Below are 20,682 nucleotides of genomic sequence, written 5' to 3'. Positions count from 1 at the left end.
ATGGATAAAAAATAGAAAGCTACACCGGAGCATTCCTAGGTCTGTTCTTTACCTGATAATGATTGATCTCCTTGCGATTACTCTCCAACTTCTTCTCCATCTCCCTCAGGCGGTGGGCCATCTGCTCGCATTTCTTGTCCGTCTCCTTCTTCTGATTCTCGGCAGACTCCAACAAGATCACCCGCGCTTTCACTTTGGCCAACTCCGCTTCATGAACAGCGTTCTTATACTGAGCCTAATTGTGATAGAAGAGAGAGAGTCATATGGTTAATGTTAAGAAGAAAAAAAACTTTCTATCTAACACTTCTGAGATTATATCACTTTTCAAGAGCAAGGGGAAAAGAAGGGAATGTAAGATGAAGGTGCAAGTCTTAATGCCATTCAGTTAACCAAAAAACCCCAGAACAGGTGGATGGTCAGTGTTTAGGATATAACCTCTTTTTGAGTTTGTCTAGCCATGACATAAACGCACCTCCTTAAGTAAGGTTTTCTAGCAAAAACATGGACTGACCTCTTTGAGTTTGATGAACAGAGCGTGTGACTCCATGTCCGGGGAGATGGACTCACTGCTACTCTCCTGGAGGTCGAACACCTCCATGGGCGGCTTCTCGTCCGGGGACTCTGTTGGACTCTCACCCTCCAGGTCGGGGGGCAGTAACACAGGAGTGCTGTCCCCTGCTGCTGTCTCCAGGGTGTCCATTGCCAGATTCTCCTGCTCTGATTGGCTGTTCTGATTGTCATCGTCCGCATTCTCCGATTCATCTATGTCCTGATGTAAGTATAGAGAAATTGTTTTATTGTTTATGTATTTTACATTATAAATTGTGGTGGCATCAGATGTGATTTTTTCACGTTCCATTTTTATTTACAAATCCTTCACCTTACACTCTACAAAAACATGATTCTCATTTCCAAAATTCAATATACAATACTGTTTTGATTTTCAAAGATAAACTGAAATCCAATGCTGACAACATTTTCCATAAACAGTAGATATATCATTCTCAATAAACTATGCATAATATTTTCATCTATTACTGTGGGTCTTATTGGCAAAGCCATCTAGTAACTACAGACCTTATCAACATCCACTTATCATAATCATTCATATACAGTCTTTATCACCAATAAACTAAAGACCATATCCTCACCCACTAACTACAAACCTTATCTTCTTCTACTCACTAAAGTTATAATCATTCAATGACAATAGGTTCATGTATTACTGTCCACCAGCAACAAACTGTATCATCCACTTACTTCAGACCTTATCATAAAATATATACAACCCTTATCATCATCCACCTATTACACACTTTAACATCATCCACTAACTATAGACCTCACCATCATCCACATACTACAGGTCTTATCATCCACTTGCTATAAATCTTTTTCGTCATCCACTAAATACAGTCTCCATCATCATCTACAAACTACAGTCTCTATCATATCCACGAACTACATTTAATAATCAAACCTTATCATCATCCACACCCTGGTCCTCATCTTCTTCTTCATCCTCCTCATCCGTCTCATCCAGCTCGCGCCCTGTTTCGGTCTCGGACATTCGACGCATGTGGTCGTGTTCCATGATCTCGTCCCGGGGATGGAACTGTTCCTCCAGCTGTCGATGAAGTCTCTGCTGTTCCATCTTCTTCATTTCCTCCCTCTTGCGATCCTGCTCTAACGATTGCTGGATGAGGCGAGCCACTTCACTTCTGCTTGGATCTTTTTCTCGTCCAATCATAAATCTTCAATTAGAAATAAAACTTTTTAACAACTGAGCATTAGTAGTAAATACAATAGTTAAAAATCTCTTATTTTTTCAAATTTAGAAGCTTTCTAAATTTGAAATCACATACTATTTGATATATAATGATAAAGCTGTAAGCCAAGACAGTGCAACTACTGATTCAAAGACAACAAAAACCACAATAACAGAGCCGTACACTGGTAAAACCCCAAACAGGATTCTACTGGCACAGAGAACTGATGCTGATGTTGAAGTTTTTTAAAACTAAGCAGGCTTATTGAAACTAGCATTCTCTTCATCACCAGATACAACATGTTCTGAAGTATGCCCCTTTGATATTAACCAACTTTTACGAAATTGTAATCATCATAATCATGTTGAACAAGAAATATAAAACTTCACATATCAAAGGAGTTTTACAAAATTAGGACATGCTTCATACAGCATTGCATAATGTTATCTGCATTAATCAATTGGAACATCATTTTCCTGCCAGATTTTTGTTTGTTAATTTTTTATGCATGTGGAAGGCTTTGCACACAATTCGCCTACTTCCATCACTATGTTTTCATTTCCATCATGTGATTTTGATTTTTTAGCAATATACAAAATATTGCAATGTTCTTTCACATCTAATTATTCCTTTGGCAATCTTACCCTAGGTCATGACAGCAAATGACAGCAGCTTTCAATTGATAACAAAGCCAAAAAAATGAAATGTATGTTGGACTGCAAATAAAATGTTCTGGTACTGATTAATTCATCAGCATGGAGTGTGCATCTATAGGGCATTGTGCCTAGCCTAATTAAAGAGCCAAGTCTGTGGGTGATTAAGAACGAGGACATGCGACTGTGGGTGATTACGAGGAAGGAAACTTACTGCACTTTTCCGCTGGTGTTCCTGAGTACGGAGGCTGCGTAGGCCTGGGTCACCCCCACCAAACTCTTCCCGTCCACCTCGATAATCTGGTCGTTTACCTGGATTCTAAAAATAAGCAACAACAATCAAGTGTAAAGCAGTGGAGGTGGTGCAATACAAATACATGTACCAGATACATGTAGTTACTCTGTGAATAACCTGACCATGGTAATACTGTAGTTAAAACGTGTCCTACATACTGGTAAATGTAAAATTGATCAACAAACTTTTTTAATGTAAATATATAAGTATGATATGAAACATGAAAAGGTGAAGGTCATCTTCAATTCAGTCACCAAGTCAGTCACAACAAACACTGCAGACAGAAGTCTAGCTATCAAGAAGCAGCTCACTACCAAAAAAACTCACTTCATGAGATAAATTTATAATCAAAGGTCTTAATTCCATCTTTAAATCATTGTCTGTTGCCATGGATCAAATGATGCAGAATTGCAAAAGAGGAGTTAGTACCGGTACGTGTAAATCAAAACTCAAGTTCAGTTACAACAAATTGCTGTCAGCATCTGCATATATTGTAAAAACAGTTTAGAATTGTTTGACAAAGGGTCAGGAAATGGAACCACTCTACATGCCCCAGTCAAATCAAGGACACAACAATGCTAAATTCTAGTGTATGGATTCACATTGCTCAGAGAAATCTGCAATGGTAAATAAAGCCGGTTACAAACAGATAAGACACAAATTCAGTCACCTTCTGGAATGTTTCAGACAGATTCCAACATCTAGAGGATTAAGTCTCCTCCAAAGTCAGAATTTCAGCAGTCAGAAACATCTGCTGAGAGAGAGATTTATTTTCCATATATCTGATCCTTGCATTGTGCCACTAGTGGCACACAACCATATCATCTTTTTATCTATCTTCTGCACTGCATTTTAACATCTTGAAGCACTTCAAACAAAAGTTCTTTTCTCAATGGAAAAGAAATATTTGCCTGGCAAGAGAAGACTGAAAAAGGAATTTGTTGAGACGTATGTCCTATAATTAAATTCCAGCTTTCACAACAATTCACCAACTGTAACACCTGTAAATTCTCTTCTTCTTTTTTTTAAACAAAGCAACCTTACCAACAATATTCAGTCAATAGATTTGATCTTTCTATACTTACATAGAGAATAAGTTCCTGAAAACACAGACTCCTCTGCTACAGGAACATCCCATAAATAACACAGAATGCTTCCCTCCCTGAGCCGGTCAGACAGGGCAGTACAGGGATAGGGGAACCCCTGGTCGCCCCGACAGACATGTGGATCTTGTAGGGTCCATGTTAATCACAGATGCTTGTAATAATCAGGAATGTCTTACAGACAGACAGAAATATCGTGTCCTGGGAACTCATTAAAAACTCTCACACACTTCTAGTACCAACAGATGAAACCCTTTATACACAGATAAACAGCTGCCATGGATGTTTCCCTCCGACAACAGATCTCATCTTTTTTACCCTTGTTCATGTACTGAATGTCTAAGCTGTCTTACTTATACACAGGATTTGGCAGTAGTCAAAGTTCTGCCATTAATTGCCCACCCTGCCCAGCCCTTCAGCAAATTCATTAATTTCTGAGTCACTGTTCAAATCTAAGTTTACATATCGTGTGAATTATCACAAACTTCTTCCCTCAACTCTCCACTTCAAATAGCTGCACTCAACAAAGAAGAAAAATAACCAAGCAAATTGAGAAAGTAGCCCGAGTGATTTTTATGGCAAGATACACCTTTTTTTTTTCTTCTGTTGCATTCAAATACCAGCATATTTGAAATTCATGGTAAAATCACCAAAAGTATGTTGAATATTTCTTTTAAAAAATTGCACAGTACAGAAATAGAATTTCCTGACAATAATTCGCCTGATGATTCTAAGAATAGAAAACACTAGGTATAAAAGCTTCCCAATTACCCAATCATTCAACCTGCACAAATACCTCAGGTGATTTATCTCGTGATAAATTCACTGGTTTGTAACAGGTCTTAACGAAGAAAATAATGTTTACTTACAGAGGAAATAAAAAGTTCATAACTTGGTGCTGCAGGCCTAAAATATGGGTCAGTAATGTCAGTGATTTGATGAGGAGAGACACCCCCAGCTGATAAATCTCACCCAGGCAGAAGCTGGTGTGATGCAGATTAAAGATCTCTAAAGGTTGCAATTTGGTATCAAATATTTATCATAAACCCTTGCAAAAGTTTTGCAAACTTAAACTTTTATAAACTTTCCTATGCGCATATTTCTTTTATACACTAAAGCAAACCAAGTATCCTTTTAAAGTAGCATCATTGGTCAGCTCCATTACTGTAATGCGAAAGCATACTGTGGAATCAATAAAATTTGTGGGGGCCAATTTTCGTGGATTGCTTAAATTCCTGGGGAGGTAATTTCATGTATTCTCTTATACTTGAAAAGGGAAATCAGAATTTAATACGCTAATCTATTAATTCTTGGAGGATGTTAATTCGTGGATAAGAGATACCACGAATTCCACAAAAATTGAGCCACCACGAAATCTAATGACTCCACAGTAATATGATTATGGTTCATGCAATAAACATGATAAATAAGATATATCGCACTGTTTTTTTTATATCCGAAATAGCACGGCATGAATAAACTTTACTTTTAGTAACTGAATTACACTTCTGATTAATATTCTATCATATATAAAAAAACCCACATGATTTGAATGGCAAACGCATTTGAATAACGTTTTCAGTAATCTACATGTGTTTAAAGATTTACACGGAGCTGTCATTGTATAGTAAATAAAGTAGTGCAAGGCGCAATGCGTGCGCAAATAGTAAAATTTGCCGGATGCCTCATACAGACACAACTGTGATCGGCCAAAGCCGATCAAAAAAAATATGTTGAATGAAATTCTAGACTGATTGCTTTATAAAACAAAAGAAATTGACTGGTATTAATAGGTTATTATAGAGTTATATAGGAATGTAAAAACTGAAATCTCTGACTAGTCTCAATACACAGACATGTGGACATCATGTTAGTTCTGTAGCGTGATATCTTAGCTCCCCCGGAGCAATACAAGATATTTCCTACTACCCTGCTGAAGGCTGCTGAATTATCTGGTCATGATTTCCACCATCAAAACTATCCCTAGATAAACAAACACTGGCCCTCAGATAGGCGTTCATGCTATACACAGTGAGTCTTTCATCTCATCTGATGTGAAGTACATGTATATCAATTTATCAAAGAAAGGTTCACTGGAGAACAGTAGACCCCCCCCCCTACCTATAGAGGAGGAAAGTTATGTACAGTATGTCAAAGACAAAGTCGAGATATTTGCACATAATGGGGAGAGAGAGGAAATCTCCCTCAGAAAAGAATGAAACCTCACAGAGTTTACAGAATATTTACAATATCCTCAAAGTGAATTCCTTTCTTTATGGCTTAAGATCCATCAACTCTGCAGTAATATGTAACCGTCCTTCTGTTTATAGTTCTCACGTAAGCAACACCATCCATAAGAAACTAGACTTCCATCCAATATTCCACTCGTAATTGTCTTATACATGTATTCACAAACCCAAGTCTGTTTTGAAGTAAAACATTGTATTTCAGTAAAAGGGTCATAAAAGGTCAAGGTCAGGGACAAACACACCCCTCCATACAACCACAAGGTCAACCAACCCCTCCCCCTCCTTAAATTAAATCTTTAAGACTGTAAATCAACGCCCTACTTTCTGTTTCTCCATGTATAAAGGTTATAAAAGGTCATGGTCAAGCACCCCACCCACTTTCAGTACTGTAAATACCGGTAAATGTCCTACCTTTTGTCTCTCTGAGCGGCTCCTCCCTCGGTCAGGGTCTTGATGAAGATCCCTAGTTTCTCAAGCCCAGCGTCTGCCCCCACTCCCATACCAATGATGCTGAGGCCGAGTCCCTCGGGTCCTGTTAATTCACAATACCAGCATTCGGTTTTAATTCTCAACACACTGATCCATTTGTATAAAAAGTATAATATAAGCCTGTCTGTTTCACTTAAATTCTGATTTAAAGATACATAACAGTCTTCATTCATCACAAAACAACAGGAAACATTTTATTTTTTCCTTGGTAAACAATCCTTATAATGGGTTTAGTACCATCCACAAATGTGAACACACACCTGTGTATTAAGTTCACATCAAGAGACTATGAGTAGAGAAAATATTTCAAGAAAAATACTGAAAATCTATCTAAATTTATCTCAATCATTGATTTAAAATTTACAATAAATGAATCAGATTTTTAATGTCAAGTGTTATCTAAAAATATCAACAAAACACTACATTAACATATTGTGATTTTATCCACACACATAAATTCTAGGTCTTGTTTCCTGTGTTACCCTGATCAAACAGAGCAGAACTTTTGAAGTTTCCTGGACTGAAACTTTACACAGGTCAATTATCTGATTAACACATTCAAAGATCAAGAAAAATCAGGCCAAACTGTCTGTTTAATGAGCAGTTTATAATCAAGTAAAACAAATCAGGTGTCTATTTAAGCGACAGATTTCTCCCTCCCAGAGCACTGATCTTTGTCTGAGTTACGGTTTCTTTGACTATCAAATTGATTTCTAAAGCTTTTGACAAATCTTCATCTTGTCTAACATTTTAAGTACATGTATCCCTATATTATTTCATTATTCTAACTCAAATTCTCTTTATAATCTGATAATGAACATATTAAATTTCAATTCCTTGCTGTAAAGAATAAGCTGTTTAATTAATATATCATCACTCTTTCTCCTAACGTTTTACACAAAAGCAATATGAGTGGCCCTCTCAAAATTTCTGTAATTTATTTGACATATTCAATGTCATTATTACCTCAAGTTGATTAATACCTAATACATTTTAAACATGAGTAACACTGAGAATTTTTAATATACAAAGCCCATTATGACCAACATAATTTGCACTATTTTCCAGTCTAAATGAAAAGACATTGTTAAAATAAGAGAAAAATCATATTTACCTTTGAGGAGATCCACAGGAAAAACGTCCATCTTTTCCACACGCTTCTCTAGTTCATATTCCGCGGATGCTGCCACTGGATCCACATCCTCATTGCGACGGTCATAGTCGTCCGTGGAAAAGGTGTGGAAAAGCTACAACAGTGATACATGTAGCTTATGTAAAGCTACAACAGTGATACATGTAGCTTATGTAAAGCTACAACAGTGATACATGTAGCTTATGTAAAGCTACAACAGTGATACATGTAGCTTATGTAAAGCTACAACAGTGATACATGTAGCTTATGTAAAGCTACAACAGTGATACATGTAGCTTATGTAAAGGAGTAAACGGAGAACTTCAATCTCTGTGAAAAAAGTGTGCAATAGCTACATAAAGCTCATGAAAATGAGTGAAAAATTATTACTATATGTAAATCAGACTTCATTCTATTTCCCTGCTTCTGAGATTTTAGGGCTTTAAGATATCTGTACATCTGCACTACCATTAAGATTACGGAAACATCAATAATTTATATTAACAGTAATTGAAAAGCTGAACACATTCAAGATGCAGTGAACAATTTATATCCACAAATTCACAGCCTTGAAGTTTTTAGAACCTGGCAATAGACCTCATTTCCCTTTCCTTCTACACAAGTTTATAATCTCAGTACTGAATAGAAAAGTTTGACACTTTGACACAGTTTTCCACAAGAAAACTCTTCGCCTGAGTCAATCTTTTTTTTGTCTCAGCAGACTCCGTTGTGAGTCAGTGCTGTTAACTGGTACCTTGATGGGTGCCCTGCTGAACTTGACCCGCGTGGCTTTCTTATGAGAGACAGGCTCTTCGTCGGAGGATTCATCAGTGCTGTCCAATCCTTCGATTTCAATAAACTCATGGGCAACACTCACATACTCATGGAATTCTACAAACGAAATAGTCCACAACATCAAAACAGTTTCAAATTAAAACCAATTAGGAGAAGGTTGTTTGTAACTGTTCCTTGTGAAGAGTCAATTACTTCTATCAGTGCATGGCTATCATATTTTGCATTGCTTCTTAGTGAAAACTAAAAACCATGTAGCAGATATTCTTTTAATATGAACATGTGTTAACTGTCCTGGCACTGGTAAATCATACAAATCCAGTAATCAATTATCTTAAGTGCCGGTACATGTAGCAGACCTGAAGGCCGGTTCCTGTATTCAGTTCAAAGTACATCATTACAAATGGCTGATGGCTGGGCCAGGAATGTGTGTACCTGGAATCTTAATTACCTGACCCTCAGAGGTACACAGGTGAACACACATGGGGGCCTCTGACCCGACTTGTTTTATGATGTTTATTGTTTATGGTCAACCCCCTTAGTTCAACACCCAAACCAGTGAATACACTTTGTAATTGCATGTTATGTAAATAAAAGCTTAACTTTATTGCACTATTCTGCTAAACTTTACAGATCAAATCTTACATAATCCCTTCCCAAACCAATCATTCAGAGGTTCCACTGCAAACACCGACTTTTATTTTCCGATTACAAAGTCCTTGTAATACTGTATACAATCTTATTTTAACTCAACTGTTATTTTTCACTTATCAGAAATGTAAAACGTTTCCTCCCTCTTATACCCTGGAAATCAGTTTCTGATTATTTTAACTTAGCCTCATATTAAATCCACTCACTGACATTGAAAAAAAAATAAAACTTAAGGCAAAAATAAAAAGGTAACATTTTTCCTCTTTACATAAACCTGTGTCTGAGTGATTTCCCCTGGCTTACCAGGGATCTCTGAGAATACTGACCAGCGTGGCTGTCGGAGTGGACAGTGTCCGGCTCTTCGTGTCCGTCGCCCGCCTCCCGCGGTGGAATCTCTGTCTTGGGGTCGACATAGGCTCCACTTCTTGAGCTGTCACAGAAAAAGAATAACATGTTAAAGTAGCTGTCCAATCATTACCAGGGACTAAAATCAAGAGAGGCTAACCAAAAAATAAAGTCTTGTTCTTACGCAGATAAAAGTACATGTATGAAAAATTTCCTTAAAAAGGCCATGTTAATCTTGGAGATCTTTGAACACCATACTTTTAACCCAGATTAGACATTTCATTCACCTCTCTTTGTCATCAATTAAAACGAATGTTGCTAAGAGAAAATTAACACATTATTCAGAAATTGTTTTAACATACATTAAAGAAATGTATGTAACTCGCATGATGACACTTACTTTCGTTTTCTTTCCTGAATATGAAGCAAAGTCAGTCTAGTTGGTTTATCAATTATAATCATATTACTGTTAGTCCTGCTCATTTAGACCACCTCTTGTTATGACCCCGACACTCCCCTTGCATCACTAACCCTCTCTTTCCTCCAACACTACAAGCCGTGAATTCTAACCAAATTTTCCAGCACTTATGAATGAATGCTGTCAAGTAAAAACAAAGATCCCCAGGAATTCGGATACACTGCAAACCTGGCAGCAGACTTCGATGGGTTCACATCTGTCTTCAATACAATAGTGGGCCATACTGTTACATAAAAATTGTACAATCTTCACTCTCTAAATCTTCCTTATGAAATTCAACACTGCCTTTTCATGTTCATTGTAAGAACACTGCACCAACTAGCCGATAAACAAATCTAGTCATCACAAAAGAACATATCTACAGAGATAAGCGATCAGCAAAAATCGACCTGATGAAGTCGATAAACTTTCAAGTCACAGACGGTTCCTGGGATGTTGTTTTTGGAAGATGAAAATAAAAATCTCATCCATTACAATGCTGTGAGTAAAACAAGCGATAAGACTAGTACTATAAACCTGCTGTGTGTACATACATCACACTGGAACAAAGCCCAGGTTATCCTATTGCTAGGGTAACAGATCAGCCAATCATTTGACCCATGTGTTTGAACTAGAGTTTCTTATGACCCTTAATTGCCACAATACATGTAAAACAGTGTGTTCCCGTTTTGCACACATTTGATAATTGGGTATAGAACAATAGGTGTGATTTGTGTTGTGATAGCAATTATAGTCTGCTTCCAATCAAAGCATTTACCTGGATCTTTAACCTGTGTTTTATCAGTGCCTTACAATGAATTAGCAAAAAGAATATAGATATTTTGTTGTGTTTTATGTCCGATTACTAATAACTCACCATGCATTTTTTTCATTTGATAAAATAAATAAAATGATATTTTTAGTCTTTAATTTCGGCTCACTGATAATGATTAGATGATTTTACTTTTACATTTTTGTCCATTTATCTTAAATATAAAATTAAATGAATATTGAGGGAAAATTCTGGTTCCAAGCCAACTGGAAGCTGATTCAATGGATAATTATACATATGATGTATAATTAAATGATGAAGGGGAAAACTACACGTACAGTCATGGGGTACTCCATGTCTCTTTTTTCAACTTGACAGTAGTTCTTATGACACCACCGCTTTAGTATATATTGCGGGTCACTTTCTGGTTTTTCAAATCAGTAGCTAAATACATGAAGCACAAAGAATTCCGACTAAAATAATAATTTTAATATGGATTCAATAAACTTCAAAATGAAGAAGGTTGACCATGCATGAATTACATGTAGGTCTACATTTGATAGATTTTGTGAAAATATCTTTACAGTTTTTGAAGCATTAAAAATTGCCGATTTATCATCATACAATTTGTCTATTTTCTTCGATTATTCAAGCCATAGCATAGCTGAAAAATATTTAACAGCATTTTCACCAAACGCATTTCCTCCATTTATGTCAGCAAAAGCAATAATTGAACATTAAAATATATTTTCTCTTCAAGCTTGTTACATGTACATGTACTTCATATAGACAGCAAGATAAAGAAAAGCACTACATATACAATAGTTTGAAATAAATTAATGAAATTGTTCGTGACCAAATTGAAGTCTGAAATTAAATTCAAGAAGATGGATGTCAATTATATGTAAATGTGTTTTTATGCAAGTTATATTGTAACATGTAATAAAAGTAAATATCAATTGCGAGTAGATATGTTTTATTTATTTTATTGTCAATTGCCCTCACTGGAACTGTGATATAGACTATAGCAATTAAGCAATTAACTCACATGGTAAAATTCCCGTTTCTCACACATTTTTTCGACACCAAATTTTCAAATGTGTGCAAAACGGGAACAAACCAATAAAACCATAGGTCTCTAAGTTCTGACTGAGGGAAATGCTGCTCTAAGTGTTTGGGTTCAAGTGTCTGATTAAAGACTATTAATCACCAATTAGGTTTAAAGCAAGTGCTCAAGAATAAAACAACTTCATCGAATCCCATGTTACAAAATAGTTTTCACTCAGGAAAAACATTTTAAGCTTTGAAAACCTATTCTGATGTGACTAAGAAGTCTTAGATTTAACAATTTCTCTAGTGAGTAGAAGCGTATTCATGAGATTTCTGTTTTTCTCTAATTTTAATCAATCCAAATATCTTGTCTGTCCCTGTACTACTTCACATCCAATAAATAAACAATTTATCTTGAAAAGCACAGGTTTAACAAAATATATAACTACTGATAAGTTATGTCAGCATCGTACTTAACTGGCTTACACTACGAGCTTTGTGCATAGCTCAGAACTTTCACTGATAAAAAAACAAACCTACAATGTGTGTGTAATGGAGTAACTCACCTTGTTTTAGTGTATTTATCCGAGTTGTTCGTTAATCCTTCAGCTGTTCTCTTCTGGACTGGCGGAGTTGTCTCCCCATTTCTTACTTCCTGAGAATTCTCATCGTTGGCGTAGGTGGAGGATTTCACATTCTCATAGTGATGCGATGCAGGGATCTGGTCCACCATTGAAGGGAGAGGGGAGGAATTAGGTGGCGACACATGGCTCTGATATGGTGGGGGTGGGGGATTGGGATAGGGGGGAGGGGGTGGCAAGTGGCACTTTGGAATCACAGGTTCATAGAGATCGGACTCACTGTCTACACCTTTGCTTGATATCACAGAAGATGGTGACTGGGCAGATTCAGCGACCATCGCCTCTTTTGGCACTATCTCTCGGTCAGAGTCTTTTGGCAACAAAGTCCTTTGTTCTCTCTCTGATTTATGCTGAGATGTAGATTCAAGAAGACCTGACTTTGAACTGGCAACATTTTGGTAAGGTCTCTCACCGTCCGTGTCACTGACATGGGGTACACTAATGTCATTTACACTTTGGGGATCTAAATTTGTTTCATTTGCAGATATCATCTCAAAACTTTCACTGACAGGGGAAGGCTTGTCAGGTTCACTCTTTTGATTTTTCAAGTCCCTCACATTATCACTAGAGGATGACAATGAGGCTGGGGTTGTTCTGGGAAGGGATGGTGGGGCTTTGTTTGGTGGGGGAGGGGCTGTTCGTTTGGGCACAGGGGACTGTCTTCTACCTGTAGAAGCACCAGTAGATGAATCACTACCTGAACCGTCGGTAAGTAACACACTTGGCTTGCTAGGTATGGGGGGCTTCACACCTGGAATTTGTCTGGAGGGAGAGGTCAGACCGGGAACTCTGTCCCCTAGATCCAAGGACCTGTCCCGTGTTACAGGATCTGCAGACTTTGAACTACGACCTCTCTCTGAGTCAGAGTGTCTAGCTGAAGGTTCATTGGTCCTGTTGTCTAGACAGTCAGTGGACCTAGACAACCGCTGATTCTTGCTTTTGGTCCAGCCATACAGGCTTCCTTCAGAAATATCTGACATTTGTTCTCGCAGCTCCCAGGACCGCCTCTTGGACTGAAAGTCATTGTTTGAATCTTTTTTGTGGGTTAAGTAGGAATCTGCTTTGTTTATTGCAGCCTGAATCTCCTCTTTGCTTAGTCTTTTGGCACTGTCCATTCTGGTATCATTGTCAAACTTTTTCTGTCTCATAACAACACTTTCAGAAGGTTTATAATTGCGGGGAAGGGTTACGGGTCTTTTATCTCCTTCGTAGGAAGAATGCTCGGATGTGTTGGCCGTTTCCAGGGAATCTGATCTTGATCGACGAGTGCTTGTTTCATTTAACTCCTGTTTTGAACTACTTGACAACAAGTTTTCTTCAGACATAATTTTTCTTGAATCCATATTTCTATCATATCCTCGACTTAACACATTTAATGTTTCTCCATTCTGTCTCCCAGAGTCGTCTTTCTTTCCATAGTCTGGATTGGCTCTACTTTCATACTGCCTACGTTTCCACAGCAGTCCACCTGCCATATTACTGAATGCTGAATAGGAACTCTTGGGCTCAATCCTGGACTTGACACCAGTGGCTGCCACTTCATGGCCAGGTTCCTCCTTGCTACTTTTATCCGGGGCGGGCCAGTTGTTATCCTTGGAGGAACTACTTATACTGTGATCTGGGGACAGGGCTGGAGATAGGGGGCCGGCAGGAGATGGGGACAGTTTCCTTGGCTTAGTAAGTTGTACCGGTTCCACAGGCGGACGATTCTTCTCCTCCATTCTAGCGAACAGTGCCCTTGTGTACATAAACCTCTGGACATGGTTGGCAGCATCATGTAGACTTGGCTGGCTGTTTTCTCCCTGCAGGCTCCCACTGGACTGCATCTCACTTGTCTTCTTGCGCTTGATCTCAGGCGAGTGGTCTGACTCAGAGACTCGGCCTGCGGAGAGGGATCTCGGTTCTTCTGGTTTCCTGGACTCTTGTTGGAATCTTTCCTTCATCTTACTCACTTTGGACCCGTACACATTCAATCTCCCTCTAAGTGCAGAATCTGCAGTGGAGTATCCCTCCATGTTAGAGGAGGAGGAGGAAGAGTTTACTGAGGATGTTCTGGAAGAGGATGGGCTGTCCTTCTGTGATCCTTCATCAGAGAGAATGCTTCCACTTCGAACTCGACTTCCTGCTAGTATTTCAGCTCGCGGACTTCTATATGAGGTCATGGCACGACATCATTGAGGAGGACAGTTTTATATCACAGAGAATTGAAATATACAGACATGTAGAGGACCCCCTGGATAGGGGCACCTGTCACCCACACCTGATGAGGTTACCCATCACAATCCAAGAACATGGTGAACCTTCAAAACAAAGAAAATCAAATCTTACAATGCAGTGTAAAATATAGCTCATGGTAAGTACAGCAATCTCATATAGAAGTAAAGATTACGTACTTTGGTATTTTCTATAAGGTACTTATGTTGGAATATATATGTCAAAATAAAAACAATGAATGCACAAAACACAATTGACACATTACTTAAACTTACTTATCTAAAATGTAATTTTTACTAGTACTATTTGAGTATAGCATTGAGAACAATTCCCCTGTCATTGTATCATGTACTTATCTGCAGCTTTTTTGAAGTATTTACACTCTTTACACTTGTATCATGGTATCATGTTGATTGTTAAAGTACTGAGTGTAATACCTATTACTAACTTATCAAACACTTGAAAGTTATTGATAAAACATTGGTATGTAAATATAAAGGACTGCTCTAATCAGAGAATACTATAAGCTTGGCCTAACATCATTGACTATCATCATACTGAATGTACAAAGTTGATCAGTTTGAAAGTAAAAGGAGGTAAAATGTACAGGGAAATCTAAGTTCCCTATCCACACTGAGAGGACATAACACACATACTACAGAACAAATATCCAAGCTCTCTTAGGTCTGTCCTGGTATAAAATTAATATTCCCATGAAATAGAGGAAGCAATTACATTCAGAGAACTTCCAACAAATCAAATATTAATCTAGATATGTGGCAACCTAAAACTAATATACATAATATACATTCAACAATTCATTTAAAATGGGCAGCTTTGACCTTTATCAAATTTATGCTGGAAATATATGTACATATACTTTCTTTTATCAAAGTGTGAATTTTTATCTGATAAAAAAAAATCAAAAACCCCTAAAAATAAAAATGTGGCTTCAGTTCTTCAAGAGCTATTCTTTACTTTTTCTTGTCAGTCATTTGGGGGGAGGGGGGATACAGCTGTATATGAGACTGGGTTTTTTTCAAAGAGAAAAGCAGAATTACTGTATTTAACATACATACATAGTACGTCTCTGATAGTACATGTACTGCTATGTTTTTATTCTGCAACCACTAGATAGTGTTTCTAAAATGTATTTTTTAAAAATTTGTTTGTCTAAGGGTGCAGTTTTTAAAAGTGACATGTTCATCTGATGCTCAGCAAAGAAAAATGTGCTGACTTAACAAACTATTATGCTTTATTTATAAGTATGTCTTATTTCATTTAAAAGCTATTTTGTCATGAATGTGTATATTACACAAATGACCTCAACAAGCTAATTATTAAAATTGTGGTTTTGTTTGCTCACATTCAAAATGGAATTGTTAAGTGATAAAGAGTTTAAGTCTGTTTAATGGTACCTGTCTATTTCTTGTCAATAACAGAAATAATGAAAATCCTTAAATATACACATTGGTTTTGATGATTTAAACTGTATGTACAAACTACATATATGTACTTGATCCAAAGTAATTCAAACCTGTTATAACTATATCTAAGACATTCAGTACAATTTTATAAAGAATTATTTCCAAACCAGAATTCTGCAGGATTTTCAGAATATCTGATGGCCAAGATTTGCTATTTTAGTATTAAATAACTGCTAGATTTTAAATTGTGGATAAATCAGTCCCTGACTGTCTGATAGTGCAATTTGCTGAACGTCTACAGAATTACTCAGCTACTGATCAATGAATACAACGTCATATAAACCAAAATCAGACCATCATTTATCTAACGGTGTCAAAACTAGGAGTGTTGTTACAGAAGGAAAACGCTCTGTGTCATAATATCAATAAAAGACGTATCTCTCTCTGGGTAAAAATCTTAAATACTTGCAACTCAAACAGTACATTACGTAATTGGTCCGAGGAACCTAAATACAAAAGCTGAAATCTTCTGATAATCCCTGCTGAGCCGAATGAAAACCTGCCTGGCGCTCCCGAAACTAACTCGATAATATTTCAACATAAAGAGGAAGCATCGAGTGAAATCGGAAGAAATCGTTGAATTTCTTATTTGTCTTTCATACAGATGCACATAATTCTATATCATATTGTAAATAAACAGCATAAAAGAAAGAAAACAACACACACCCTCTCCACTTCGTTGACATAGGCCGACATCTTGAATATGTAACCTTTGACACAGAAGATCCCGGATGATAACATAATACCTAAACTATTTTAGATGTTTGTTTCCGGAAGCGGTCTGTGAACTGCCCCCAAGGGCATTGAACTAACATGAATAAATTTCCTTTGAATTCATTTTAACGAATGAAGGAAATGCCCTTAAACACCAACATAAAAATTACAAGATTTTGTTAAACAAAACAGGTTTATATGTGCAATTGATTATGATTATTTAGGAGAAAACAAAAAAATAAAAACTTGTTTGACGATCATGCAGCTATAATAGGAAAATAAAGTCACAATTACAATTAACGGAAAATTTTGAATTTTAAGAAAAGATTAACGAGAAATAGTCGTATTCAAATCGATCGAGATATATTAACAAGAATTAAATTATATATAACACAGATCCTGATGTCATCCTTGCAAATACTGACATGTTCATTATATATATACTATATATCTTCTTTCTTTCAGTGATATTCATTCATCTATTTCAAATCAAATGATTTTATTTTATTTTTTAAATATGATTTTTCAAATTATTCAATTCAATGGTTTATTGACATCACCAAGTTGGCATACAGTCAAAATGAAATCAAATGACAGACAAAAAAAGATTAAAACATTAAGGCTACAGCATGCAAGACAGTTTTATACATACTTCATAGTCTCTGGAACTGTTTTCTCTGCATTAAACATTTATCCAAGTAGATACATAGACGTTTTGTAGTATTATAATCACATGGATTAAGAATTTCTTTTATTGGGATCAATACCACAGTACAATTTATCATTGAAAATATCACAATTATTAAATTAATTTATACATATTTTTTTTTGGTTGAGGGTATATAATATTCTCTCTCTCTCTCTCTCTCTCTCTCTCTCTCTCTCTCTCTCACACACACACACACACACACACACACACACACACACACACTCACGATGAAGTACAAGATTACTATACAAGTCTGTTTTGATGACACAATAATACATGTGTTTTGTCAAATATAACATAACACGATCATTTATATATTGTTATTCAAAACACCCGGTTCGCAAAAGACACATGCATGCATCATAAATCACCACTTTCGACTCCAGTTTGAATGACACATCACCAACGTTACACGGAAAGGTCGAAAAATATACCTTTCCTCACTTTAATTTTTCAATATTATCGCATATACGATTATGCATTTCCTGATCAGGCCGTATTTAAAATAAAATTCACATCTCATGATACGAGGACTATTGGGAAATTATTGAAACATCCTATTTCATCTCCCTTTTACCGACGGAATTTTTTATAAAGACTTGCAGACACTTTAACCTAGGTACGTGTCCCCCATTCTTTTCTCATTTTATGTTAATGATTTAGAAATGGAGTTCATTAAGAATGGTAATGTCCCTTTGCAAGTACAAGAGTTAAATCTTTTTACGTTAAGGTGGCTCTATACACCACTTTTTGATGACGCAGTACGCAAAAAAGTAAATGGTACTGGCTGATTTGAACTGAGGCGAATTGTATGGGAGCCGCTCTTTTGAAAAAATTGTTAAATGAATAGATTAAATTTGATAATTGGAAAATTCAGTACTTACAAGTAATGTGGCATTTGACACCTTCACGTTGTGTGGTATTATTTATCGAAATAAACAATAAAATCAAGTATAATTTTTTAAGAGTTTCTTTACCTCTATCGATATGTTGAACCGTAGCGCAGTGGGTTAGTGGGTTCACTAGAAACCAGACGGTCATGAGTTCGATTCCCGCTGAGAACAATAATTTTTTTTAATTTCCAAATTTTTTTTTAATCGTCTCTTTTTATTTAATACAATGAAAGAAAATTCTAAACCGGTGAAAATATTTCATCTATAATATACTTTAATGCACATTAATATCGACACCTAACGGGGATGAGAGGGTTGCTTTGAATTTCTCTCAGGTTGGGATACATAAATCTTATTAGCCTAGTCAATGTTCCCCTTTATTTATTTGACTTAGAATATATTCACTTATACAGGGCAAAGTCTATAATGAAATATGTATGTAATTATCATTCCAACATTATATTTAGGAAATTTTCTTCAACTCAGAAATGAAAAGTCCCCAAGGTGTTTGGATTTTGGGACTTAGGAACGATAACCCTTACATGAGGAACTTTCATACCAAATAAATTTTAAAATATTTTTTGTGTTTATTTGCAATGGTTTTCATTCAAATTTTTGAGTCACATTTATTAAAATACATTTTCTTATAACATCAAACAACTTTTTCAGATGATTTGTCAACAGAGTAAGAAAATATGAAAAAATTATGTTTTGGGGAAATACGAAAAAAATTGCAATAAAAACATTTTTGAATGTTAAGAAGTGTAATAATTTTTTTATGTGTCCGATGGAAATATCAATCATATGACAAACAAATTTCTCTCAATTTGTTAATAGCTGTCTTTTTAAAAAATAGTTTACAAAAACACGAAAAAACATTAAAAAATTCTTTAAAAATACTTATAGTATCCCTATTATCATTTTAATATTTGATAAGTATATGTTTTGTGGTCTTCTATTGAGATTTGGAATAAACTGTGGGTGTATAGAGCCACCTTAATTAATGTATGCTGATGACATGGTGTGTTTTGCAGAATCTGTATATGAACTTCAACTAATGTTGAACACGTTATATGATTACACTTTAAAATGGGACTTGGCCATTAATACAGATAAAACAAAAGTTGTAGTATTTAGAAATGGAGGTAAAATCCATGAAAACGAAAAATGGCATATACATACTGACCATATAGAAGTTGTAGATAAATTTATGTACCTTGGTGTTTTATTGAACTATAATGGGAATTTTAATGTAACACAAAAACAATTAGCCAGTCAAGGTAGAAAAGCAATGTTCTGTCTAAGATCTAAGGTTAGGCAATTGAATTTAAATGTGGAAACTATGTTCTCTCTTTTTGACACTTATGTAAGTAGTATATTGAATTACGGATGTGAAGTCTGGGGAAACCACAGTGCGGGTGACATTGAGAAAATACATTTAGAATTCATAAAAAATGTTCTGTGTGTTAGAAAAAATACAAATACGTCTATGGTGTATTTTGAAACTGGCAGGTTGCCTTTGAAGATTGTACGCTATTTTCGGATTTTTAAGTTTTAGTTTAAATTATTACAAAGTAAAAATTGCATTTTGAGGTCATGTTATGATAAAATGTTAGAAGAGTGTGAACACAAATTGAAAAATGTATCAAACTGGGTGTCAAATATCAAAGACAAATTGTTTGAAATTGGTTTAGGCTACATCTGGGCTGACCAACACAAAATATGTTATAATAGCCATTTTTTAATTATTAAGCGAAGAATAATTGATACTTTTGTACAAACTCTTTTTGCAGATATGAATAGTTCATCTAGATGTATGTTATATAAAATTATTATTGACCATTTTTCACTGCAATATTATTTGGTGAAACCCATTCCTTGTATTTACAAAAAACAACTCAGTAAAATCAGAATGTCTTCACATAATTTATCCATAGAAAGTGGACGCCACAGAAATATTGTGCGAAATAACAGAATATGTGAATTTTGTAAATCCGACATTGAAGATGAATATCACTTTGTCTTAATATGTCCACGATACCAGCAATTAAGAGCCAAATATATAAAAAATTACTATTGGAAAAAACCATCAATGTATAAATTTATACAGCTATTATGTGTAAACAATGTTAGAGAACTCTGTAACTTAGGAAAATTCTTGCATCATGCCTTCAAATTACATGTTGACTAATATACTACATTGTATTTTTAAAACAATTGTAATTAAATTGATGTGTTGAATTGACATTCTCCAATGTTATCATCAC

At 35.8% G+C, this 20,682-nt stretch overlaps 1 protein-coding gene across 7 annotated transcripts in view; it reads right to left on the bottom strand.

Annotated features, from left to right (window-relative positions):
* The window catches only part of LOC128157265 (neurabin-1-like), a 30,615-nt gene extending 13,792 nt beyond the window's left edge, over positions 1–16,823 (bottom strand). For 6 of the 7 annotated variants that reach the window (XM_052819727.1, XM_052819730.1, XM_052819728.1 and 3 more), the window contains exons 1-10: positions 16,766–16,823; positions 12,324–14,698; positions 9,460–9,563; positions 8,445–8,581; positions 7,673–7,805; positions 6,481–6,601; positions 2,637–2,741; positions 1,481–1,754; positions 512–769; positions 53–235 (exon numbers count right to left, since the gene is read on the bottom strand). In XM_052819727.1, coding sequence (XP_052675687.1) covers positions 53–235; positions 512–769; positions 1,481–1,754; positions 2,637–2,741; positions 6,481–6,601; positions 7,673–7,805; positions 8,445–8,581; positions 9,460–9,563; positions 12,324–14,560 — 3,552 coding nt within the window. In that variant the 5' untranslated portion in view covers positions 14,561–14,698; positions 16,766–16,823. Of the gene's footprint in view, positions 1–52; positions 236–511; positions 770–1,480; positions 1,755–2,636; positions 2,742–6,480; positions 6,602–7,672; positions 7,806–8,444; positions 8,582–9,459; positions 9,564–12,323; positions 14,699–16,763 lie in introns of all 7 variants that reach the window. The other variant, XM_052819725.1, reaches the window with a different exon arrangement.
* Positions 16,824–20,682: the final 3,859 nt, after the last annotated feature.

This window comes from Crassostrea angulata, chromosome 7, assembly GCF_025612915.1.
Source record: "Crassostrea angulata isolate pt1a10 chromosome 7, ASM2561291v2, whole genome shotgun sequence".
Taxonomy (NCBI): Eukaryota; Metazoa; Mollusca; class Bivalvia; order Ostreida; family Ostreidae; genus Magallana; species Magallana angulata.
This window is presented reverse-complemented; position numbering and strand designations above follow the sequence as displayed.